Below are 26,637 nucleotides of genomic sequence, written 5' to 3'. Positions count from 1 at the left end.
CTACATGTGCAGCACCAGCCAGGAGCGCCTCTTCCCTGCAAAGGCAGGGAAGAGTCGCTCCTGGCTGCGTGCTGCAAACGCAGTGCCAGCCTAACTAGCTCCTGAAGGGGCTGCGCGGCCCCTTCAGGAGCTAAGACTGGTGCTGCCTTCACAACGCATCCCAGGAGCGACTCTTCCCTGCAGGGAAGAGCCGCTCCTGGGCTCCGCTGCGAAGGCAGCGCCAGCCTTAGTTTAACTGCCGAAGGGGCCGCGCAGTTAAGCTTCAACTCCTGAATGGAGACTCTGTTCGGGAGCCAGACCACGCCCCCCGCGTCTGATGTCAGATGCGGGGGTGGGGCTACCCCCTGCGTCTGACATCAGATGCGTGAGCGGGGCTATCGGGGTGCCCACTGTGGCCGCACATGGGCTGCTGGCGGGCTGGCTACGCCCCTGGTGATCCTATTCCAAAAGCGAGTGGACCACACATATAAACTAGTTTGAAACAACTTTCATCATTTTGGGATTCCCCACTCTCCAAAAAAACCCACAATGGGAACTGCAATTTTGTGAAAATGCGGAGAACCCTTTCATCAAAGAACTGCAGCTCCCAGTGCCTGGGTGGTGAGGGACCATGATGATTAAGCTTGTTTGAATCCAGCTTAAAATGTGTAGTGTAGACATGCCCTTAAAAGTTGGGGAAGCTACACCTGTGGAACATTGGTTTTTATCAAAGACCTTAAAGGAACTGGCATTCCTCTTCTTTTTGAAACAGTGCTCCTCCCCCAATTTGTGCAAATAATGTATTTGTGTGTTTTGTCCTTAGACTTTTATTTTATTGCAGGAGTTGATAGTTATTCTTTCTTTCTTTCTTTATTTGATTTTTAGACCGCCCTTACAAAATAGCTCAGGGCGGTTCACAAACATTAAAGACCCTTTAGAAGAATTTAAGAGCACTGGAAGGCCAGGCCGAACAGGTAGGGCTTTAGGGCTCTCCTAAATTTTCCTGGCGGGTAGACCGGGCCTCCGGCGATCGGTGTGCTTTGTGGCGCACGCATGCGCGCACGCAAAGCCTGCCTCCTTCACTCGCCTGCAGGATTTCAAAGCAAGAGGAGCTCTGTTCGTGAGCTCCTCTCTTTGGTTAAAGCAGCCATCGGGTGAGGACTCGGGCGGGTGGCTGGGAGGGAGGGCTGGCGGGCGGGTGACAGCGGCGGCAGTGGTAGTTCCTCTAATCCGCTCAGGGCGGGGGGGGGGGCGGCTGGTTTCCAGCGCCCCCGTTACTCTGTTAAATACGGCCTCTGGCGGGGGCAAAGAGGCGGGAGGGGTAAGCAAGCCCTCCCACCCTTAAAGAAATACCCCCCACCCGGACCCGAACCAGCCCGGTCCCGGTCCGGCAGTTCGGCCATTCTTTAGAATGGCCTCCGGACCGGTTTGGACACACCCCTAGGAGTCACCCAGTGCCACTGCTTGCTTGGAAGGGAAAGAGAAGCCCGCTTACAGCCTGTTTCCCGGCTCCGTTTCTGTTCTTTCCCCCAATATCTTGCTAGTTTTCCCCTCACGGAAAAGAGTTGTTTTGACTTCAGCATTTGAAATCAGATCCAAGAAAGCCTTCTTGTTCCACGAAGGGCGACAATTCCTTCCGCCGCGCCCGGGCATATTTTCCTTGGAAGTAAATGCGGGCTGCTTTACTTTCAAGCAAAGGTGGTTACTCATGATGAGGCTGCGGGGGGAAGGGCCTTTCTGTTTACTGAGTGAAGCTGTAGGAATGCCAGCGAAGACGATCTGGTCTTGATGTCTCAGCAGCAGCAGCAGCCGCCGCCGCCGCACTACACCAGCAGGTCTCGGAACTAAGGGCTTTGAGAGATTTAGTCCCGCCCCTCTTCACGGCGAGCTGTCCTCCTTTGAGGGAGGACGGTGCCCGGCGCGGCTTCCTTTCGTCCTGTGGCTCCTTAGGTCAAGCAACGGCGTAGGGGTCCGGAGACGGGGCGGAGCTGAGCTGGACTTTTCTCGCGTGCGGCTCAGCCTCTCAAACGCAGCCTGGCGCTTCGTTTCCTAGTGCGGCGCCGTCGGCACTGCTGTCACCGCTGGAGGCCGACCCCAACATCTGCTCGTGGTTGGCTGCTGGGCGCGGCTGGGGGTGGGGAGGTCGAAACCCGGGCGTTGCGGCAGACGCCTCCGGGGAGCTAGAGCCTGAGAGGAGCGAGCCGAGCGCGAGGAAGAGGCGTGGAGGGAGCGGAGCTGCAGCTGGCGGGCCATGGGGAGCCTGAAGGAAGAGCTGCTCAAGCCCATCTGGCACGCCTTCACCGCCCTCGACTTGGATAGGAGCGGCAAAGTCTCCAAGTCCCAGCTCAAGGCAAGTCTGGGCACAGCCACGGCGGCGGATCCCAGGCAGCTTGTTTGCTGGCGGGTGCTTCTCTCCCTCCCTTCCCCCTCTCGCCGCTCTGCCTTCGCTGGCGGCGCTCTTTGCAGCACTTCCCGTTTTTGGGGAGTGCTCTCTGCGGCCCCTTCCAGCCTGGGCCGGCGGGTGAGGGGGAAGACGGAAGGGCTAGCCTAGTTGGCTGGCGTGGCACAGCCTTCATTGGGAAGCCTGCTTGCCACGTCCAGACGCGGAGAGGAGAGCGCTGGCTCCAGTGCCTTTAAGGGGTGCCCAGAAGGGGAGAGTCTATGGGCGGCCGCTACAGAGGAGGGAAGCTGCGCAGGGTGACCTGACCTCGTTCCCCCCTGCTGTGTTTAAACTCAACAGGTGCATGTCTTCCCCAGTGGAGATGGTGAGGTGGTACCTCTTAATGTAACCAGCTGAGATGGTATACACATTGCAGCACTTACCGCGGGAAAAGTTTCCTCCATGGGTCGTTCGCTACTATGCAACTCTTAACAGGCATAGGAGCCCTCTCAGGGTCTGGACTTAACAAGTGTTACGGTTAGAGCGGCTCTGGGCTGAGTGTCCTGCCTCGTGGAAGGAGAAGTCGTATCTTATTATTTCAGAGAGGTTCCTGGGAAGTAGATCGCAGCAGCCCCTTGGTCACTCACAGCGAATCAGCGGAGGAGGGGCCTGTGTTTGCCTCTCACCTGGTGGCCCCTTGGAGTGAGGGAGATAATGAAGAAAATAGGGAGGGGTAGAGCTAGGGGGCCCTCAGGAACGGGGGGGGGGCCTGGTTTCTTTGAACCCTTTTGCTTAATTATAGCTACACCCCTGCAGGAAACTATTTGGTCTATGACTGTGTGCATGCTGAACCTGTTGCTGTGATTAATTTAATGATGGGATTTTTAAAAAGGCTGTTTCTGTGACCCAGAAGAGGGTTTTCATTTTCACCGACCCATACACATTACTTTGATGAAGGCTGCTTCTGTGTCTTGAAACAAAGCAGGTTATTTTGGGGACAAATGTAGTGTAACACACAACAGTTGGGCCATTCCAACAACATTCCCAGGACCAGTAAAATAATAACTTTATTGAGACCAGCCATACTGCTCTCAATGCAGAATGCATGCTTTCAGGTTTCACATTCCTCAGGAAGCATGTTACAGAAAAAAATTGAAATGGAAAAGTTATTTATATAATAATAATAATAATAATAATAATAATAATAATTCAATTTCTATACCGCCCTTCCAAAAATGGCTCAGGGCGGTTTACAAAGAGAAATAACAAATAAGATGGCTCCCTGTTCCCAAGGGGCTCACATTCTAAAAAGAAACATAAGACACACACCAGCAACAGTCACTGGAAGTACTGTGCTGGGGGTGGATAGGGCCAGTTACTCTCCCCCTGCTAAATAAAGAGAATCACCACGGTAAAAGGTGCCTCTTTGCCCAGTTAGCAGGGGTAGATATACTGCTTTTCAGCAGAAAAGTTTTTCCCCCAAAGCTTTTAAATAGTAAAAGAAAATAGAAGATGCTTCCTTCTCCAAAAGCGTATCAACAATCTAAAAGAAAAATTAGACAGAAACTAACAGTAGCCACTGGGAGAGATGCTGTGTTGGGTTGAAGAGGGACACTTCCTTTCCCCCACTAAATATAAGAGTTGCCACATTATAAAGTGCCTCATTGCTGTTAGCAGGAAGTGTCATGTAGTAACTTTAAGTTACTTTGGTTTCTTTGGCTGACCTGTCTCTTAGCCTAATTATAATATAAATATATAATATTATCTATCTATCTATCTATCTTCTTTAAGGCGTCCCTGTGGCTAATCCCATGTTAGCCACGGGAGCAGAACCACCATGGTTCTCCGAGCAGAAACACCGTGGTGATTGGTCAGTGGAGATTCCATATGCAGATAGGGAGGAGGAGCCTCTGATGGTTAAGTTCAGTTGGAATGCAACTGATTGGAAGATGTTCTTGATTGTAGAGGAGAGGAATCATATATATACACACACAAATGGATAGTGGGCGGGGGTCTGTGAAGAGAAGGGCCATGAGGGAGGAAAGAGCCCCTTCAGGAGAAGGAGGCTGCCGTTGTGTGAATTAGATGAGGAAACAAGATGAACAAGATCTGTTAACTCAGAGAGAGAAAGAAAGAAAGAAAGAGGAAGAAAGACAGAGGGGGAGAGCAAGTGGAGGAGAGAGAGAAACATAGGAAGCTGCCATATACTGAGTCAGACCATTGGTCTATCTAGCTCAGTATTGTATTCACAGACTGGCAGCGGCTTCTCCAAGGTTGCAGGCAGGAATCGCTCTCAGCCCTATCTTCTGTGGACATTGTTGAAAGCTAAAGGTATACCACCCCTATTCGTGACTTGGATACAGCTGCTCTATACGAATGCAAAGGTGACACCACAGATTAATGGATGGCGGGGCGACCCGATCACTTTGCATTCGGGTGTCCGCCAAGGATGCCCACTGAGCCCATTACTTTATGTTTTGGCCCTGGATCCGATCCTGATCAGGATTCAGAGAGAACCCCATCTGCAAGGACTCTCGGTCTCTATCCCCCCGCCCTGCGAGACCTTCCCGGGAGGGAGGAGGAGGGAGAGTGATGAGATAGCCGAACCACCTGTCCACTCAGAACTGCATTCTGAGTTTAAGGTAAAATTTGTAGCTCATGCCGATGATGTTACATTACTGTTATCGAATGAAAATGAAACCTCTGTAATACTAGACCTCTTCTGGGAGTATGGCAAGATCTCGGGCTCAGAATTAAATGCTGACAAAAGCGTATTTGTTAAAATGGACCCCGGACGCCAGGAACTCTCGTGCTTACCCATCTCTGAATGTAAAAGCGAAGGGGTCCCAGAGTCCAAACTGAAGTGGGTAGATACAGTAAACATTTTGGGGATTGAATATGGGATTAAGGAAAAAGCCTGGGGGGGAAATTGGACAGATTGGGAAGAAAAAGTAATGCTTAAAATCACTATGTGGAAAAAATGGAGCCTCGCCATGTACCAGAAAGCGGTTTACATCCGGACTTACCTGATACCCCCGGTGCATAACCTGGCGGTAGTCTATCCTCCCCCGCTCGATCTCCTTCGGAGAGTTGAAAGCCAGATCTTCCGTCTAGTATGGCACACAGCGTCCTTCCCTTTGGCCCGTGCGGTAGCATTTAAGGATGTTGAGCGGGGAGGCCTAGCCCTACCTGCCCTGCAACCCTATTTTGTAACTGAATTCATGTCCTACAATTTTGGAAACTGGATTTTCGTGAATGTCCATGATATGTCTAACCTCCTGCAAAAAACCTGGGTCTCGCTTTTCGCTCTGCGTTGGCGCAAGTCAGCATGGGGCATAGCATGGTGGGGGAAAGGATCTTTCAATGGCAATATTACACAAGTATTAAAAAGAGAACACCCGGACTACTTGAGAGATTTGTTATTCACACTTAAAAAATGGAAGGTTGAACCGGATCTATTTAAAGGATCCTCCTCAGTTAAGCAGCTAAGGAAAACAATTTATGGAGAGATTCTAGAAGTGGGTTTCTTAAAACCTGATTTAGAACGTAAACGCTACAAACAATGTACTTCACAGTACTTGTTGCAACCCGATCACCCTATCGCTCTCTTTAAAGAGAAAAAAGTCCCTTTCCATTTATGGGAAACAAGGTGGCGCTTATACCATCAAGTACTACCACTTAATGCGGCTAAGCCATGGCTCCCAGAGGACCAGCAAGAGTGCCCTAAAATCACCTGCAAACAGAAAGCTAGTGAGCTAGGCAAAATATTCAGGGAAACCCACTCACATTTCTTAAAAGAGTGTGCGGTAGCCAAAAGAGTGTGGCAGGGAGTAAGCAAGCTGTTAGAGTGGCCTGATTTGGAAAAACAGACTTGGGAAGAACTAACCTCGGGTTTGAGCGATAGAACCTCCTTTCGAGGTCCCAAAAAGAAACCTTCAAGGAAACGAGATGGAACGGGTGCCCTCATACTAGGGAATTGGAATGTTCCCCTTCTCGTAATCAGGTTAGTAAACCTGTATGTCATTTATGCAGTGCTCCTGCATAGGAATAGGGAGGGAAGACGCGACCAAGAGGTTCACGCAGATGAGACAGTAAATCTCTTCTGGAAAAGTTTGTATGGTTGTGTGCAAAAAACAAGAGTATCTCTTCTAAACAGCAATGGGACAAATTGTGGAAATGGACGTCGGACGTAACTCCCCCGATTACCTGATGTGCCTTGTAATCCCCCACCCCCGAGTTACAGTACTACCCGCATATACTTCATAATCTTGTGTGTTTCCAAATCCTTGTGTGTAAATCTTTGTAGATATATCATGTACAAACAACCACTTTGTATATAATTGTGCTTTGGCATCGTACTGTATGCTTTGGTAGTTTGTTGGTTCAATAAAAAAATCTTGTCCTATTTAAAAAAAAATAAAAAAATCTTGTCCTATCTTGGAGAAGCCAGGGAGGGAACTTGAAACCTTCTGCTCTTCCCAGAGCGGCTTCATCCCCTGAGGGGAATATCTTGCAGTGCTCCCACATCAAGTCTCCCATTCATATGCAACCAGGGCAGACCCTGCTTAGCTATGGGGACAAGTCATGCTTGCTACCACAAGACCAGCTCTCCTCTCCAAAAGAGAGGGGAAGAGAGAAAGGAAGGGCAAGGGATGGGCCCAAGCCTGTCAGTGGCCTGAGGGGAACAAGTGGCCATGGTGGCACCTATTGGCAGCAAGGAAGGGCTCAGTCAAGCAGTGCTGCTGTTTAGGCCTACCAAGGCCATTGGCGCAGGCAGGCAGGCAGGCAAGGGGGGGCCAAGGCCTGTCAGCAGCCTAAGGGGAACAAGTGGCCATGGCAATGAGGTAGGGCCTTCTTAACTGCTGCTGCTGCTCCTGTGGGGAGGAGTGGGGCTCGGGTGAGGGAGGGGAGGTATCTGGGGATAGGGGGCTGCAGCTTGGCCAATAGGTGCCAGCCATGCTTCAGCCATGACCAAAAGGGGTGGGGGTGGGGATTGAGGAGCAGGAGTGCGGCTCAGGTGAGGCTGGAGAGATCTCTGAGGTGAGTGGGACTGTAGCAGGGGATAAGGGAAGCAATCCAGTACTATTGCGCAGATGCTCTGTGCTGGTTAAGCTTGTGTGTTTGTGTATATATGTGTGTATGTAGATATGTATATAATATGTATATAATATATAAATATATTTGTGTGTGTGTGTGTGTGTGTATAAAATCTCAGAGTGTAATGTGGTGTTTGCAACAGATATGTTTTTTTCCTGTGAGGCCTGCCACTAAAGGCCACCATCACCGTGAAACTTCAGTGTTTGATTTTTTTGCCAAGTACACATCTTGCTTTTCAAAACACATTTCCTTGCGTCAATATCCCATTTAAACTAGTGGAACCAAAGAGTGTGAGGAAGTGCTTAAGTAGATTTAAGAGTTCCTCAGATTTGTGGAATTCTGTCCCAAACTGCTAATGTGCCAAGGAGAGCCAGCGTGGTGTAGTGGTTAGAGCGCTGAACTAGGACCGGGGAGACCCGAGTTCAAATCCCCATTCAGCCATAATACTTGCTGGGTGACTCTGGGCCAGTCACTTCTCTCTCAGCCTAGCTTACTTCACAGAGTTGTTGTGAAAGAGAAGCTTAAGTATGTAGTACATTGCTCTGGGCTCCTTGGAGGAAGGGTGGGATATAAATATAATAATAATAATAATAATAATAATAATAATAAAGTTTGTGCTGTACTGCAACTACTTTACTGCACCCTGATTGTTACTCTGCTCTCACTATGAATTGTTCCTTTGAGTGCATTCAAGGTTGTCTCTACCATTAGCAGGGCAACAACGTGGCTTTTGTCAGGCAGCAGAATCTGGAGTAATTTTAAGCTTTAGTACTATCTTAGCCTTACCACCTTGGAGGATGCTATTTGAATTTTCTGTCTTGTTCTAGTCTATCTCTGGGAATAATCACTGGTACTACTTGTGGTGGTGGCAGGTATGTGGGAGAGGGTAAAACTCCTATATTCTAGTTTGCTGCTTTATTTATTTCAATTGGTGGGTGTGGATTTGAGGTCCTGGGGCTATTTAAAGCAGTGGGCAACTGAAAAGGAAGGTCTGAGTTACAAATGGGGCTAGTTGATCTGAAACAAAAGCAGTTTTATATCAATAGTTTGGTGTTCTTTCTTCCTTTCTGTTGAAAAATGTTTAGGTGAAAATCAGATTGAAGTCTAGATTTGGACCCTGTCGCCTCTGCTGTTGTTTCTGTTCAAACCTTCATGAATTTATAATTGCCCATTATTGGTGTTGAGATTTCTATGCTCTGTAGATGTACAGCACGTAGTCCAGGCTATTCCAGGCCATGACTGGGGCTGCCAGGCACAATTGTAATGGAGCTAATTAATACATACATTTGACTATAACAATTCTCCCATTTTTGTGTTTCATAAGTTACAAACCTGACTTCATCTTTAAAAAGCACATCAGTCCTGCTCCTCCCACTTCAGCTGTTTGTCATGGCCAGCACTTTTCCCCCCCTACTCCAGTGGCCCACAACATTCTAGTACCCGAATAAAAGAACTGGCTTTGTTCCAGTTCAGCATGGAGCCTGCCAAAGTGAGACAGAGTTTCTGTACGGCTGTCTTATTGGAGGGCAAACAGGAGAAGTAGTCAAGAGGTTCCTTTCTTTTTCTTGCAGACTTTGAGAAGCATTCTCAACAAAACTCTCACACAGCTTGTGGAACTTTGATCTGCAAATCTGGGCACATTCCATCAGCCTCTCTTGGCCTTAAATTCCTCTGGTTAAGCCAACTTTAAAAATGTTTTAAATAGGACTCTACACCTGTGGGATTCCTCGGACACTGGGTCATTGTACTACTCACTGGGTCAACTGTAGTCTGCACTGTTGCTGGCAGAACTGTGAGCTCTGTTAATAATTCAGAGCAGTATTTCAAGATGTATAATTGACCCATTTTATGAGATTAAGGGGCCTAGGTCTGCTTGGGAGGGGCAAGAGGAAACATCATGCTTTCTGAATTCTCTGTTTTTGTAAGGGAACACTGTGCTCTGTCAGTTGCTCCTGTGTGGCATTTTGTTTTGCATGTAATGTTTTAGACTGTTCTGCACAATTGTTCAACTAGTTAGAACCTGTTTAATAATATAGGGGTTGCCAACTGTTTTCTTTTGTCAAATATTCAGCCCTGGATTACATCTGCTGAGGTGCTTGGCTTGGAATCTGAGTGTGAATTTGAACATTGGGGAGGGAGTAGGTGAGGCGAAGTATAAGCACTGTGCTCTTCCTGTTTCCTATGTTTTCCTGTAATGTGCAAAGTAGAGTGTGGAGCACTATATCTCGCTTTTCCACTCTCCAGCAGAGAGATGGGCAAACTGCCCCTGCATCAGATGCATGCACACCTTAATGGAGACACAAGTGCTCTATCATGGATAATATGGGAAGCATGTGGCGGGGGGGGGGAGGAAGCATTTATGTGTGCTGTCCCCCTTTCTTGCTATAGTTTTCAAAGCCAAAGGCACTCTGAATAATCTCTAGCATGGTGATTAGTAGATACATTGGATTTCTGCATGGAATTGGAGTATAAATCTTCCTCCTGCTTTTCAAATGGACAGTCCTTGGGAAAAACCCTGCAGTTCATGAGTAGCAAGGAGTAGTGGAAGGACAAAGATTTCCCCACAGTTGAGGATGTAGCATGCCGACCCTTGCAATGTTCTGTGAAGAGGTTGCATCATGCAGTGTTGGTGAGGCTTCATTTTTCTCTTTTTTTCTTTTGGTACACTTTGAAAATTCTGTCTTGAGCTTTCTTCTACTGCATTTGTTATACCACGATCTGAAAATAGAAAACCACAATTTTTTTTGATATAATTATAGTTGGCTACTTATAGTTTTCATTCGTGCCTATGCAATGCAGAAACTTTTTGCATATACCAGTTTCAAACTTGAAACTGCATTTAGACTTGGCAGTAGAAGGAACTGAAAGTATTGGTAAGGTAAAGGTAAAGTGTGCCGTCAAGTCGATTTCGACTCCTGGCACCCACAGAGCCCTGTGGTTTTCTTTGGTAGAATACAGGAGGGGTTTACCATTGCCTCCTCCCGCGCAGTATGAGATGATGCCTTTCAGCATTTTCCTATATCGCTGCTGCCCAATAATAGTACCAGCGGGGATTTGAACCAGCAAACTTCTGCTTGTTAGTCAAGCATTTCCCCACTGTGCCACTTAAGGTGACATTCCTTGTATTTATGCCTCTAATTGGGTACAGGTTTTTTTGGGGTGAAACAAAATTTGGAATGAAAAATAGTGATGGATCTTGGACATGGTGTGGAATATATCCCATTCATGTGTAAATATTATTAGGAGCTTATATAAAAAACTGCTCTACACTGAAAAACGGAATATACCGTAACTTTTAATTTTCTTGGTTCTTTTAACTCTCTTGCTGCTCTCCATCTCTCTCTACCCCCCCGCCATGTCCACCAAAAAATCTATAGTATGATTAAAAATGTAACATAATGAAAGACTTGTTGAGGAAACACTCTCCCCGCCCCAATGAAACCTCCTTAATTTATACACCAATCTTAAGGTCAAAACTTGAATTGCTGAGATGAATTTCATGTAGTTTTTATAAAGAGGAAGGATACGTATAATTATGAGAACCAGTGAGCTGATGCTTCCCAGACAGAAAAAAGTAGTAATTCCGCAAAGATAAACTAATGGAAAATTGGTGTATCTGCCAGAGGAACAGAGCTATGCTAAGATAATAGACTCCTGTCAGTGGTGCTGTGGCGTAATGAGGAACTTGTCATTCTGACAGTCATTCATATGTCAAGTTGGAATTAATGAAAAACCTAGAAATGAAACTTCCTGAATTGCAAGGTTCTGTCCCTGAAGAATGCAGAATTCATCTGTTTATTTTAAAAAAACAACCAACATATTCTTTATACAGTACAAGTAAAGGAACTCCTCCAAGGAGTTTGGCTGTAGAGGAATCTGTTTAGGAAAGACTGGATTTCGGGACTAGGTTTCTCAAGCCAGTGTTCTTATTAAAGCTTTTGAAACTCCCCCTCCCCCACCCACCCACAAGTAATTTCCTGTGATATTAATTTGGTCAGGGTCAGAGTGTGTATGAGAGTATTTTGTGGGTGGGTGGGTGGAGATCTGTTTTATTGTTTTATTTGCTATATGTGGCTGTGCCTGCTTTGTGTGCCTGTGTTGCTATCTAGTATATTGTATACAATAATTTCCTGTCAGCCCTATCCAGACATTATGTTGTATGAGTGTACAGACGTCTATACACTCATACACGTTTTTGTATGAATAAATTTACCTGCATCCATTTTAAAAGTGAAAGTGCGCAAAGTCCCCTCAAATGCATGGTACAGATAGGAACTGTACTGTTGTATCTGTTGAACATGACATGTAAACAACTGTACCTCATATGAGGGCTGAACATAACAGGTACTTTTGCTGTACCATTCTTTACATAAGACCTGTGTGTTGGAATACTGAGCTTCTATGCTGGCTGTTGTGGGTCAAGAGAGGAAGGAGGACTTGCAAGGATAGAGCAGCAGAGAGAAGTTGAGACACACCTGGCATTTCTTTGCTTGGTGTCTCCTGGTTTGAATAGTTAGCAGTTTGTAGCTTGATACATCTTAATTGGTTTAGGAACAGAGGAGGGGTGTCTACCTCTTAGTCCTCCCTCCCCCTCCAATCAGCATTACTTCTCCTTCCCACCAAAGCTGTTGATGCAGGTACCTGCATTGTGCCTGTCTTTATTTTATTTTATTTTTTTTTAACCCCTTGTGAGGCTACTGGCAGCTTTAGAGGAGGAAGGGGGGGGCGTTTGATGAAGAAAACGGGGGGGGGGGGAGAGAAGTGTTACAACCTGCTGGGCAAACCCAATGTGAGAACATCAATTACAGGTCTATGACATCACATGTAGTTTGGCCTTTAGACTGAAAGAAGCTATCATTTCTATTCATTTTTGGCTAGTCTTGCTTCTTTTTGAAATAATCCTTTGATATTTGATGTTAAATGAAAAGTTAATTGGAAATAAAACAGTGAATCTATTGTCCTGTATTTCTACTAGCTTGAACATCTGGAGACTTCAAAAATAATTGATTTTGTAGTTAGCAAACTTATGCTACAATAAATCTGTTATCTTTAAGGTGTCATCAGATTCTGTTTGTCCAAAACTTTCAGTTGTTCTGTCTGGTATATTTAGCTTCCTCTAAGTGGCTGCAAATAAATTTAAATAAAATGACTGTCTGGCATTTCAACAGACATGAACGTAAAGGCTTTTATTTATTTATTTTATTGTATATCCTGTTTATTTTATTTGATATCCTATTTTTAAATATCAAAGTGTCCTACAACACGTCAGAATAACACAACAAAATAGGTTTAAAAAATCAAAATATTTTTAAAAATCAAATTTCCTTTTCAAAGACTGGACTCCTGGTTTTTCTGATGGAAACAAATTGTGCTAAATGGTAAATTGCATTCTGTTCCCTGATAAATATCTTACTTCTAGCAATCGGGAAGGAAATGGTTAATCACTATATATTTTTAAATGTATGTGGTCAAGATGAACTGCATAATGGTTGTTAGGCTATTACAGCATTAATCAATGATACTTGCTAGTGTTTTGAGATCCCAACTAGAGAGATTCAGATTACAAGTGTAACTTGGAAGCAATTCTCACTGAAAGTAATGACACTTTTAAGTAAATATGCTTGCGGATCAGCCTCTTTGGCTTTCGTCCCTAAAGTCCCTGCCCTCTATTCTGCCATGAGATTGTTTTAATGAAAGGCAGTATAAAAATCTAACAAACAGATATTCTCATGGCCAGGGGCGTTGCCAGCCCGCCGGTGGCCCGTGTGTGGCTGCAGCAGGTGCCCCCGCTAGCCCCACCCCCGCGTCTGACATCAGACGTAGGGGCTAGCCACGCCCCTGCATCTGACATCAGATGCGGGGGGGGCGTGGTCTGGCTCCCGAATGGAGCCTTGAGGCTCCATTCGGGAGTTGCCTTCGGCAGTTAAACTAAGGTTGGCGCTGCCTTTGCAGCGCCAGCCTTAGTTTAGCTCCCAAAGGGGCCGTGCGGCCCCCGCTCAGGAGCTAAACTACCACCCCCATGTCTGATGTCAGACGTGGGGAGTGTGTGTTGGGGCCACTCTCGCAGCCCCTGATTGGTCAGTGGCCCGGGTTCTTTGAACCCATTGGCCCAATGGTAGCTCCGCCCTTGCTCATGGCAATATCCTAATTAATGGCTCTCAGAGACATGATGGGAATCTGTGTGCAACTCACCCAGTCCTCCTGTGCATGCTCTGTTGCACCAGAGGGTGAAGACTTCCCAGTGCTGCCCATGCTTCAGAAGCGCTCCGTAACAGAGGAAACACACCACTGACTCTCACATGACACTTCCAGAGCATGGATAGTACTAAGAAGTCTTCACCCCCTGGTGCAACAGTATGCACATAGGAGGACTGGGTGAGTTGTGTGCAGGCTCCTTATTGCTTCCTCACAGAGCCTTCATTAGTTAGGATATCATGCTGCATAAAACAGGTGAAAATCAAGCCAAGAAAACAAGACCATGTGTACAGGTGTTTTCATTCAGAACATTTTCCTAAATGTATGCTAAACCAAATGTATGAAGACACACCACGTTGCCATACTTTAAGGCTTTCAGTTGCATCACAGTTTGCCTTTGTGTTCCATCCGTTTGTAAATCATAAAATTTCAGAGTGGAAGGGACCTTGGATGGCTTCTAGTCAGTGTTCCCTCTAACAGGGTTTCCCAGAGGTTGTTGACTACAAGTCCCAGCATCCCCAGCTGCAATAGCCTTTGCTTGGGGATTATGGGAGTTGTAGTCAACAACCTCTGGGATTCCCTCTTGGAGGGAACACTGCTTCTAGTCTAATCTCCTGTTCAGAGCAGGAAGCTCTGAAAAGGGGGTTGGACTAGAAGACCTCCCAAGTCTGTCTCTAAACTTCTGCAGTTCTAATGCCTGAGCTAGGCTTCCTCCCCCTACAAGTAGGGTTTGCACAGTTGTAAACCTGATCTTCCTAGTCGCTCAGGTTTAGGAAAAGGTGATTTTTAGTTTGCAAAATAGTTAAGGTATTTGAACCTATAGCACAGGTTCTGCAAGCTTGTCTCTTAATTCTTTCAGGTCCTGTACCGCTGTGTTCATCTTCTGATGTTAATCTTGATTTGAATAGTGTATTTAGATGGAATGGTATCTGACTTGAATCTAGTTGTATCGATTGTTGCCTATCTGCCCTCCTCTACAATCCCTCAAAGTTCAAAGCAGGTTTGTTTGTTCTTGAAGGCAGTCCTGTCATGTGTGCTTTGGATTCTAGTTTATGAAAGGGTTGTTGATTTTCTCTTGCAATCTAACATTTCTATATGATCAAGTATTCAATTATTAACCAAATGACTGCTCAGTCTTAAAGTGCACAAAACAGAGGGAGAGATGGTGGCCACAGTTGCTTTAACATTGAAAAGTGTTTCCAGCCAATTTAGCCAATTGCTGATTTAGCAATTTAAAGATAAAATTAATCTGAATGTGATAATGAAACATCACATTCACAGACTAGAAACAAAATGATTGGTTGATAACCTGCGGTAAATTCATGGGATGAAACATATATTTGGTTTTCTGCGCCAGGTTTGTTTGTTTATAAGCTTTTATGACCATTAACCTTTCACACAATATTGGGGGCGGGGGGAGAGACAAATGAGCCTGATAGATAACCCAAACCTGCTTGTACTAACAAATTTGAGAAGTGATGACTTCATAAGAAGTGATGACTTCATACTGAGAAAGTTGGCGTCTGTCAAGATATATCACCCTGTGTATCAATGGGAAGTCATCCTAAAGTCTTTGTTCTATATTCTACGTGTTTGATAATTCCAGCAACTTTATTTCTAGTTCACTCTTACAAATTGTTTATTTCCTTAAAACCCATTCAAACATGTCTCAATTTTCTTAAATGGATCTAAGGAAAGAAGGGAGAATGAACTTGGAAAAAGTGTTCTATAGAGATAAACTACCTGGGACTGTTCCAGTTGAGAAATGAAAAATGTCCACAAAATGTCCAGAGAAGCATGTTGCCAACTTGTCGTTAGGAAGGCAAGCCTTTTCTGGAAAGACAAATTTAGGGTTAAGTGCTTCTTAAGGTTACATGTGCTTTTTAGATGGACATAAGCATCTTTCTCTCTCAAGTGGTGCAGCGGGAAAATGCTTGACTAACAAGCAGAAGGTTGCCAGTTCGAATCCCCGCTGGTACTATTATTGGGCAGCAGCGATATAGGAAGATGTTGAAAGGCATCATCTCATACTGTGTGGGAGGAGGCAATGGTAAATCCCTCCTGTGTTATACCAAAGAAAACCACAGGACTCTCTGGGTGCCAGGAGTTGACACACTTTACCTTTTAAGCATCTGTCACATTTTCTTTCATTTTCCTTCACTGAGATGGTGAGATTCACGTAATTTGTATATGATTTTTCTTAGAATGGATAAGGGGGTGGGAATTCTAACACATGAATTTCACCTCACCTCCCCCCCCCCTTTTTTTTTTAAAGGTAGAATAGACAAGGAAACTGAAGGCAAGGAAAGTAAGGAACTCAGAATAAATGTATCTGGCGCAAATTATGTTTCATTTGTTGAATGGCCTTTCTGTCCACACTTTACTTTCAAGCATGAATAACTTGAAATGGGTACGCTTGCCATCTTCAAGCAAATGTAACTTTTTACATAAACCAAATGCAGACCGAAAAGTTGTATAGCAGCAGAACAAAACTTGTTTAGAGCTTGTTTAGGGGACTTAGGGACACAGTTATACAGTGGCTCCGCTCCTACCTGGAAGGTTGTACTTAGAAGGTGGTTCTGGGGGATGCCTGCTCCATCCATATGGCCTTTGGCCTCTGGAGTGCCACAGGGATCTATTCCATCCCCCATGATGTTTAACATCTACATGAAACCTCTGGGAGAGGTCATCCGTAGGGATAGGCTGCAGTGCCATCAATATGCTGATGACACCCAGCTCTACCTTTTAAGTCAGCAGACACCAGGGAGCTAGTGGATGCTCTGAACTGGAGCTTGGAGGCTGTTTTGGACTGGATGGGGGCAAAGAAACTAAAACTTAATCCAGTTAAGATGGAATTGCTCTGGGTTGCTAAAACTGATCTTCCGAGTAGTGAGGTAAATCTGATCTTAGACAGGGTCACACTCCCTCTGAAAGACAAAGCCCAGAGCTTGGGGTATTTCTGGACCTGACACTGGCCTTGGAGGCACAGGTGGTGGTGGTGTGCAGAGGTGCTTTTTACCAGCTACAGCTGGTATGCCAGCTGCAACCCTACTTTGAGAAGTCAGTTACTCATGCTTTGGTAACATCCAGATTGGGCTACTGCAATGCGCTCTAGTCCCCACCAACCGGATTGCTGTTATTGGCAAGGGCAGGGCCTGAGATGCCAAGCTGAGGGACCTTACAGGTTTCATATGGGCAAGACCAGCACCTTGAATCTAGCCCAGAAGTAGACTTTTAACCAATGAAGCTGCCGCAGGATGGGTGTGATACTCATGAACTTCATGAGTATCACACCCATCCTGAGGTTTAGCTTTTTATTAATAACTTTTAATTTGAAATTTTAAAAAATGTAACTTTAAAGGTGTTCTTTAGCTTGGTCTTTTAACTTGTTTAACCTTATTAATATTTTATTTTACATTGTATCGATTTTATTAAAGTTGTGAGCTGCCCCGGGCAGTAGTGTACAGGAGGAGCGGAGTATGTGTCAGTCAATCAGTCACTCAGTCTAGAAACTGAATTTCCTATGTCTCCACTGCAAGTCAGTCCTATCTGCATTTGTGACCCTGGTGTTCAGAAAGAGGGTGGGGAAGCTAAGTTGGCTTTCTTACCCATCTACCCCCTTTAAAAATTGAATTTGGGCTGTGTTTCCTTTAGTTCCAATTTTGTTTATATTCTCTTGAAAGTAACATAATTGTTAGAAAATGTATTTAATGCTTACCAGTTCAGTTCTATTTGTTTACAATCGCTGACCAGAGAAATATATACATGCAGCTCAAACAGTAACAAACTAATCCAGGTATTCATAAACCTTATTTATTTATTTATTTATTTATTTATTTATTTATTTATTTATTTTAATTTAATTTATATACCACCCTTCCAAAAATGGCTCAGGGCGGTTCACAACATGATAAAAACAATTAAAACAAATTAACAATTAAAACCAAACTATTAAAACACAGAGTTATTGAATCTAACTATACAGATAAAACTTTTACTTTGAATTCTAATGGCAATGAGACAAATCTTAACGGCTGTGTAAGTAATTTTGTCATTGCTATCAAATAAGAGATAGCGAACATAGAATTCATCTGGGCTGCCAGGGTAATTTGCTAGGAGGGGTACTATTCGTAACAGATGTCTCAACAGCACCTGACTTCCAAGGACAAAACCACTCCACATGAGGGAATTTTAAAATCCTGCCTTCAAACACAGCAGAAGGTAAAATGTCTAAGTGTGCTAGTGTGAAGGCTCTATGGTATTTTGCTACTGTAAGCTAATCTAAGTAATTAGCAGGTTTCATATTCAATAGTTGGTTACTCACCATTAATCTTCTTGATATGAAACTTCTATCGGATGCTTACCAGTGCAACTATTGAAAATGTATTTTCCATAACGAAATAAATTCTGTTGTCCAAATTACCTGATTTGCTGGCTGCTTATGCATTCCTTTTGGTTAAAATAAAATAAAAAGTGGGGGGATAAGAGTGTTGCATTCTCATGTAGTTATTTCATTTTTTTTAGGTCCTGTCTCACAACTTGTGCACCCTGCTGAATGTTCCACATGACCCGGTGGCCCTAGAGGAACACTTTAGAGATGATGATGAAGGACCTGTTTCCAACCAGGGTTATATGCCTTATTTGAACAGATTTATTTTGGAAAAGGTATGTCTCTGTGGTAGGCTCAGTCCAATCCTCCTCAGTGCCTGAGATAGTGTGGTATGCTGTTTTTTTCCACTCAGTGCTTAGAGTGTGCTGAGCAACAATTCCCTCTTCCATAGCCCTGATCTCCCACCCTGTTGAATCTGAAAAAAATAAGTTTATTGGTGTGCAGAGTACAGGGGTGGGCCTTTCACAAGGTGAGGTGATTGCCTTAGGCAGCAGCCTATTGGGGCACCAGCCAGCCTGCCTGCCAAGTGCCGCCTCCTGCTGCCATCCAAGCAACTCTTTGGAGCCTATTTTATCCTTGCAAGGAGCGTCTCTCCTTGCATTCCTTGCAAAGCTTTGCAAGAAGCACAAGGAGAGAAGACAAGGCTGCTGGTAACTTTCCTTCCTCCTTGCACTCCACACCATTGCAAGGGTTGATTCTGAAAGGGGGCTGGATTCCACTGGAGGTGTGGGGCAAGGCAGCATTTGGCACCTTGCCTCAGACACTGCAGTACCTTAGCTTGGGCCACTATGGCAGTGTGCACTAGCAAAAATTCCTTCTTCCTCCAGCCTTGATTGCCCTTCCCAGACCAGTTCTCCCCTGTTTAGCTTCCTGTTGGTGGTGATGGTGGCCTCCACTGAGGCACATCCTCCTCCTGCCACTCCTGCTCTCTTGATGTAGGGGTCCTGCTTGCCTTGTGTGGCAGGAAGAGGATGCAATTGCCACCAGAAGTATTGGGTAGTGTAGGACAAGGCCCAATGAGATAGCCATGGCCGGGCCACCTCTGCTGCCACTTCATCCAGTCTGCCATCTGAGGCACTGCCTTGCTGGTCCTCATTGATAGGCCAGCCCTAATCCTCACTGTAGTTAGCCTGAAATTGCCATTTATTTAAAAACTATTGGCCAAAGTGCGACCGCAGAACTGCGTGTGCAGCCAGACCTTTGGTTGCTGTTTCTGTTAAAGCTGTTGCTGCTGAAGCAACAAGTGGCTACTTGAACTGAACAAAACTGAACAGCAGTGGTGTGTGTTTGTTTTTTAAATCATTGTCACCTAGTTGATCTGCCAGACTCTTAGATGGCTTGAGCTAATTGGGTGGGCACCCTGCTTTTTCCTGTGGCCTCCTGGTGTGTATTCATGGAAACAATAACTCCTTTGGGGAGCCACATCGGGGAGCGGCGAGGGCTCCCCTCCTGTTTCAGCATTTTTAGGGTTGTGGGGAAGGGTGAGTTAAGGCTTGGGTGAGATTTGTTTGGGGTAAAATTTATTTTGGAGTCTGTCTGGAGATGGGAGGGTGTGTCCACTGGCCTCGGGGTGGCTATTCCAGTGGTGGTGGGGAATAGAAGAAGTTACATTGGCAGGTCAGCAGGCCATTGCAGGGGAAGGGAAATCAGAAACTTAATAGCTATTCCCGCTTCCGGCTGCCCTGCCAGCTCTTTGACCTTGGGGAGCAGTGCCAACTACCCACAGAACCTCACCTTGATCCTTTGTGATGCCAGGTCAGGCCAAAACAAATCTGAAGTAGTCCATGATTTGATCAGGGATGAAGGAGCTAACCTGGTGTGTATCACAGAGACTTGGTTGGGGGAAGTTGGGGGCCCACTTTGGGCCCAGCTTCTCCCTCCAGGTAAGGAGGGAGGAGCAGGTAAGGGAGTGTGATTGGGGATGTGGAGTAGCTGTGGTCTTTAAGGATAATATCTCCCTTACCAGGATCACTATCAGAGTGTCTGATCATATCGAGTGTGTGTACTTAAGTTTGGGGACCAGGGATAGACTGGGACTTCTGTTGGTGTACTGATCACCCCGCTGCCCAACAGAGTCCCTATCTGAGCTCACTGACTTGGTCTCGGGTTTGGTGTTGGAGTCCCCCTGGCTTATAGTGCTGGGGGTCTTCAATATCCACTTCGGAACCAGGTTGTCTGGAGCAGCTCAGGAGTTCATAGCGGCCATGACAGGGGCGTAACTACTACTAGGCAAGGGGAGGCGGCTGCCTGGGGGCCCCCACGCCTCGAGGGGCCCCCCAGAGGCAATTCACATAAGGCAAGTCACATGACTATATATTGTGAAGTGTGTGTGTGTATCAGCGAGGGGCCCATTTTAAAATTTTGTTTCTGGGCCCACTCCAGCCTTGTTACGCCCCTGGGCCATGACAAATATGGGCCTATCCCAAGTGGTCTCTGGACCAACGCATGTTGCTGGTCACACGCTTGATCTGATCTTTCATTCTGATCAGGGTGGTGTTCTGTGGGTGGGGACTCCTGTGATTTCCGCATTGTCACGGACGGACCACCATATTAGAATGGCCCGTCCAAAAAGGTTATTGGATCCAGTAGGATTCCGAGAAGCCTTAGAAGGATTTAATGTTGGCCCTGCCGGTGATCCTGTTGATGCCCTCGTGGAGAACTGGAATAGTCAACTCATCAGGACAGTAGACATGATCGCTCCTAAGCATCCTCTCCGACCCACTTCAAAAATGGCTCCTTGGTATACGGAAGATCTGCGGGAGCTGAAGTGGCAAGGTAAACGACTGGAGCACAAGTGGAGGAAGACTTGACTCAAATTTGACAGATTACGATATAGAGCGCATTTAAAGATCTATGCTCTGGCTATACGTGCAGTAAAGAAGTGCTTCTTTTCTGCCCGTATTGCTTCCGCAAGCTCTCATCTAGTGGAGCTATTCAGGGTTGTGAGGGGGCTAGTAGGGCCCCCTACTCCCGTGAATCAGAATTTTGAACCATCAGTTGCCCGCTGTGACACTTTTAATGATTTTTGTGTGGACAGAATCTCTTGTATTCGGGTCGATCTAGATTTAGACTCCACAGTTATCACAGTGTCAGATGCAGAGGTATCCAGCAACTCCTCTTGTGTGGTTAGACTAGATCAGTTTCAGCTTGTGACTCCTGAGGATGTGGACAAGCTGCTTGGAATGGTGTGTCCTACCACCAGTCTGCTTGATCCTTGCCCAACATGGCTTATACTATCTGGCAAGGGGGTTGTTGTGGAGAGCCTGGTGGCAATTATAAATACCTCTCTGAGGGAGGGCAGGATGCCTCCTTGTCTTAAGGAGGCAATTATTAGACCTATTCTTAAGCAGCCTGCCTTGGATCCCTCAGAGTTTAATGGCTACAGGTCTGTCTCCAGCCTCCCATGGTTGGGCAAGGTGATTGAGAGGGTGGTGGCCTCCCAGCTATCTAGACCCATTCAAACTGGTTTTCAGATGGGTGGAGAATGGTTCAATGGTTCAAATGGGTTTTCAAATGGTGGAGACTATCTTGGTCAGCCCGATGGATGTTCTCCAATTAGGACTTGTCAGAGGAAGTGTGTTGGTCCTTTTGGATCTCTCAGTGGCTTTTGATACTATTGACCATAGGATCCTTCTGGAACATTTGAGGGAGTTGGGGGTGGGAGGCACTGCTTTGCAGTGGTTCCGCTCCTACCTTTCTGGCAGATTCCAGATGGTGTCTCTTGGAGACTGTTGCTCTTCAAAATCTAAGCTTTTATATGGGGACCCTCAGGGCTCCATACTGGCTCCAATGCTTTTTAACATCTACATGAAACCTTTGGGAGAGATCATCCGGAGATTTAGTGCTGGGTGCTATCAGTAAGGCATATTCTCCCTGAATGCTTGCTTGGAAGCAGTAATGGGCTGGATGAGGGATAACAAACTGAGACTGAATCCAGACAAGAAGGAGGTACTTATTGTGCGGGGTCGTCACTCAGGAAGCGATATTGAGCTACCTGTTCTAGATGGGGTCACGCTTCCTCAGAAGGAACAGGTATGCAGTCTGGGAGTGCTTCTGAATTCACACCTTTCCCTGGTTCCCCAGATTGAGTCAGTGGCCAGAAGCACTTTCTATCAGCTTTAGTTGATACGCCAGCTGTGTCCGTTTCTTGAGGTTCATGATCTCAGAACAGTAGTACACTTGGGGGTAACCTCCAGACTTGATTACTGCAGCACTCTATGTGGGGCTGCTTTTGTACATAGTCCAGAAACTACAATTAGTACAAAATGCATCAGCCAGGTTGATCTTCGGGTCATCTCGAAGAGACCATATTACTCCTATATTACAGGAGTTGCACTGGCTGCCAATAAGTTTCCGGGCAAAATACAAAGTGCTGGTTATAACTTATAAAGCCCTAAACCGCTTAGGCCCACGGTACTTAAAAGAGTGCCTTCTTCTGCATGATCTTCATCGTCCACTGCATACATCAGGGGACATTCATCTGTGGCTACCTTCATGTCGTCTGGTGGCCACCCAGGGATGGGCCTTCTCTGTTGTTGCCCCAAGACTTTGGAATGCGCTTCCCGTGGGAATAAGAGTCTCCCCATCTCTAGCGGCTTTTAAAAAGTGTCTGAAGACGTATCTTTTTACCTAAGCTTTTTAACTTTTTAAATTTTAGACTGTTTGTTGATTTGTTTTAAACTGTTTTTAGAATTTTAATTGATCTTAATGTTTTGTTTGTTGATTTGTTGTAAACCGCCCTGAGACCTTTGTTTGGGGCGGTATATAAATACATTAAATAAATAAATAAATAAATAACAGCAAATATAGCTCTCACATAGGGAGCTCTGCTTCTCCTTGTGAATGTGGCATCCAGCCATGTGCCTGCTCATTTCTGTAAGGTGAAAAGCAACTCTTGAAATGATATCTAACTGCTGCCCAAGTAGGATTGTGATGGGCCTGAAGAGAAAGATCCCAAATATGCTGCAACTATTATGAAGTCCACTCCTAGAATTGTGCCTGATTTTTCAGCTTAGCATTAGTGGCTGACATACTGAGGAAATTTACTCAAAGTAGTCTCATTGAAATTAAAAGAACAAGAAATTATAACTTTGAATATCAATGGGGGATTACTTTGAGTACTTTTCCTCAGTATGTCAGCAACTGATTTAACACTTTTAAAAAAGAGAGAGAGAGAAATTCCACTGAACTTGTTCGTTTTTCTAGAGAATGTGAGGTAAAAATGGACTAGTTATTGTTTAATGATACTGTTTTCAGAAAAGAAGAGGTTGCGAGCAACCTTTAGTATTGGGGGGGGGGGGCGCATGAAAGGCCAACTTCCTTGCAGTCAATTGCAGTAAGAGCTTTAGAAGATGTAGGCTGTGTTGTTTCATTTAATTTTATGCGTGCTGCTTGAATGATTTCTGGTTTTTCAGAAACGCAGTCATTGCTTTCTGTGATTTCTTGGCACAAGTAGTTAACTACTTAGTTTAGATGTCAGCTGATAGTGCTAACCACTTCTCAGGTGGCTTGCATCACGAGGAATGAATGAGTCTCCCCCACCCCCGCACTATAAAAGGATAATTGAACATGTGAAACTGCCTTATACAAAGTCAGGCCATTGGCCTGTTTAGCCCAATATTGTTAACTCTGACTGGTAAAGGTCTTTTCCAGCCCTGATGGCTGAGATCCATGAAAGTTAAAACAAAATAAAATAAACTGTATTTGCTAGGAATTGAAGCTGGAAAGTTCTGTGTGGAACTGAGCAATGGCCCTGCCCCAACAATTTGTTTCCCCCTTCAAGATCTTGGGTAGAAATCTTTCCCACCACTGGTCCTTTTTAATCAGAGATGCCAGGAACAAACGTAGGACCTTCTACATGCAAGGCATGCGCTCCACTATTGAGCTATGCCCCTTCCAGCTGATTGGTATGCAGAATGGCCTTGTTGAATTGGGTATTTGGCTGAAAACCATTTTTAATGGGATGACTTATTTGTCAATTTTTTAAGGATCATCTGCTTGGTGGCTCACATCTTAATTATTATTATTTTACTGAGTAGATGGGGGATTTAGCATTTCCTATACTAAAACTCAAGTAACATTTTAACAAATCTCTGAATATCTTCCATGCTTGTTTTTGTTGAAAGCTGCCTGGAAACTTTGTCTAGCTGTATTCCATGATTTTTTCTGTATTTCAACATGGTGCCTCTTCACAGATTATTTTCCTGTGAGCAGAAGTGACAATCTGTGCAAGAAAAACAATGATCTCTTGGCTCAAGAGGAAATCTGTTATCCTGCTTCATATCTCCTATGTAAATCTCATTGACCACACCAGTCAAGCTTTAGAAATAGTTCCTCTTGTACTCCTGATTGCAAATGAATTATTTATTTAGCAGGGGTGGGGGCAGGGGGGTGGAGTGCAGGGTGGAGAGTTATCCTTCAACAAAGTCTACATTGTTGAACCAAGGACCATGGAGAAATGCCCAGGCTGGCAGTCTGCCAAAAATAGTGGATAGCTGCAAACTTCCCTTTTATTGGAATATGGATTTTGAATTGCTGATACTTGCTGATACTACCAATTAAGAATAAGCTGTAGGAAATCAAAAGATGTCTTGAAGGCTCATGGTTTTGACTATCGTTTGAAGAATCATACTCAAGACTGAGTCTTGAGTACTTTCCTATATATTAAATGCAGCCCTGTCCTGGGTGTCCAAGGAAAGCAGAGGTAGTGACTATTGCCATAATGTTCCCATGTCAACTAGCTTGAACATCTTTCTTTTCATTCTCCCTTAAAGGACAGTTGCTTTTAAGACCTAAGGAAGCTGGAGAGACCTGGGCAGTGCAAGGTGGCAGCCAATGCTGGTATATGCATCTTTTCTCTTGAGCCCTTTGTACAGATGGCTCAGATAGGATCGGCTCTGCTTTAAACATGGTGTTGAGCTGACTACAAGCATAATCGGGTTTCTCCCTCTAGTTACCTTAAAGGACAGGTAGCAGGTTAAGGATAAAAGAGAGGGACTGGTGTTGGTTACTCAGGTGTTTGTTCAGGGGCAGCTGTTACTGGTCCTTTGCACACAGATATGGAGCAAAGTGTAGTGCTTTGGGCAGAGTCATCTCTGGGGAGACCTGCCAAGTCAACTTGCTGTTGAGTTTCAGGTATCTTATAAACAATTTTCTCTTTTTTTCAGGTTTAGAGGTAGAACTGGACATGTTGCTCCTTTTGCCCTTGTATTGTATGGTCCTTCACTGTATATCTCTAATTGCTTTTTCTTAACTAGGTTCAAGGAAACTTTGACAAAGTTGAATTCAATAAAATGTGTTGGACTTTATGTGCCAAAAAGAATCTCAAGAAGAGTACTTTATTCCTTTCTGAAGATGATGCTTTTAAAGTGTGGGTCATCTTCAATTTTCTATCCGAGGACAAATATCCACTAGTTATTGTACCAGAAGAGGTAAGAAATCATGATTTCAAGTGTCCAAATATTCTCTTTTCATTTTGGATATATCTAAACTGGTTGTGTGCTTAACTTGTTCTTTTCCCCTCTGTTCTGTTGGGGTGTTTGTGGAAACAGTCTTATTGTCCTGGCAGTGAAGTTCAAATGTAATGCTCCCTGTGTTTTCTGTTTTTTGTTTGACAAAAGGAATGAATATGGTCCAACTTAGTTTGGATCCTGCCCAGTGTGTCTGTTAAATGTATTAAATGTACAGAGCTTAATAGGTGCTTTATGAATAAAATATGGAGATAATCCCTGGTCCAGGGTAGTCATGAAGTTCATTGTACTTATGCTTGTGAAGCATTGCTTGAAATAGAGTGCATAGCTTTGATATTGGGAAATGTCAAAGATGCAGCTTAAGTCCCTGGTAGTTATTGTGTCTGCTTATGCTATTGTGGCATATTCTGTACCTACAGTGTGGGTGGTTTACTCATGGTCTTCTCTGCCACCTTCCTACCAGGCATAGAAGTACTGGAAGACTTAGAAAGCAGAGATCCTTGTGTATATGCCAAGCTCTCCACATTAAAACATGTAGCATGGTGCTGCTTCTGCTTCTCATCTCAGTGGTCACTGCACCAACAGCACTTGCATGTGACTTCCTAGTAAACTGGTTATATGAGGCTCTCAGATTTTTCTCTGGCACTGAGATTTGTTGAGATTCGCTGAATATGGTCATTGCTGAAATAGAGAACCTGTGTTTGACCGGAAGCTTGCATATATTTATGTACATCAGTAATAAAACTGTAATTGTTGATAGAACAGTGTGATTATGCCCCCTGGTTTTTAAAAAAAGAAAAACTTTGATAGAAGTTTTTAACAACTGGACAATAGGAGCAGCTACTAGTAGGAGCTCTCTTCAAACTGGACACAAAACGTGAATGAACTAGCTTGTTCTTCACTAAATTAGATGGGGATTTGGGCTATTAGATGCTACCTGTGTAGCTGAATTGGGCACATTTCTACAGATCTTCCAGTTATAGGATACTGTATTCTCTTACTAAGGAAATGCCAAATGGCTGGAATGTATTAGTTGTTGCTCCCCTTTGTATGGTCTCATTAATTCCTGACCCAAAGCCCTTCAGCTCTGGGCACCAAAATTACCTAGGAGCGTCCCTGTCAGAAGG

The 26,637-nt window shown here is 44.9% G+C and overlaps 1 protein-coding gene across 3 annotated transcripts in view; it reads left to right on the top strand.

Moving 5' to 3' along the window:
• Positions 1–1,879: 1,879 nt before the first annotated feature.
• The window catches only part of SWAP70 (switching B cell complex subunit SWAP70), a 69,699-nt gene continuing 44,941 nt past the window's right edge, over positions 1,880–26,637 (top strand). Inside the window, exons 1-4 of one of the 3 annotated variants that reach the window (XM_053274892.1) lie at positions 9,561–10,085; positions 15,927–15,959; positions 18,176–18,316; positions 25,298–25,471. In XM_053274892.1, coding sequence (XP_053130867.1) covers positions 18,284–18,316; positions 25,298–25,471 — 207 coding nt within the window. In that variant the 5' untranslated portion in view covers positions 9,561–10,085; positions 15,927–15,959; positions 18,176–18,283. Of the gene's footprint in view, positions 2,330–7,279; positions 7,400–9,560; positions 10,086–15,926; positions 15,960–18,175; positions 18,317–25,297; positions 25,472–26,637 lie in introns of those variants that run through there. The other 2 variants (XM_053274882.1, XM_053274900.1) reach the window with 2 other exon arrangements.

Source organism: Hemicordylus capensis, chromosome 1, assembly GCF_027244095.1.
Source record: "Hemicordylus capensis ecotype Gifberg chromosome 1, rHemCap1.1.pri, whole genome shotgun sequence".
Taxonomy (NCBI): Eukaryota; Metazoa; Chordata; class Lepidosauria; order Squamata; family Cordylidae; genus Hemicordylus; species Hemicordylus capensis.
Note: the sequence above shows the minus strand (reverse complement) of the source record. Positions and strands in the feature narration are given on the sequence as shown.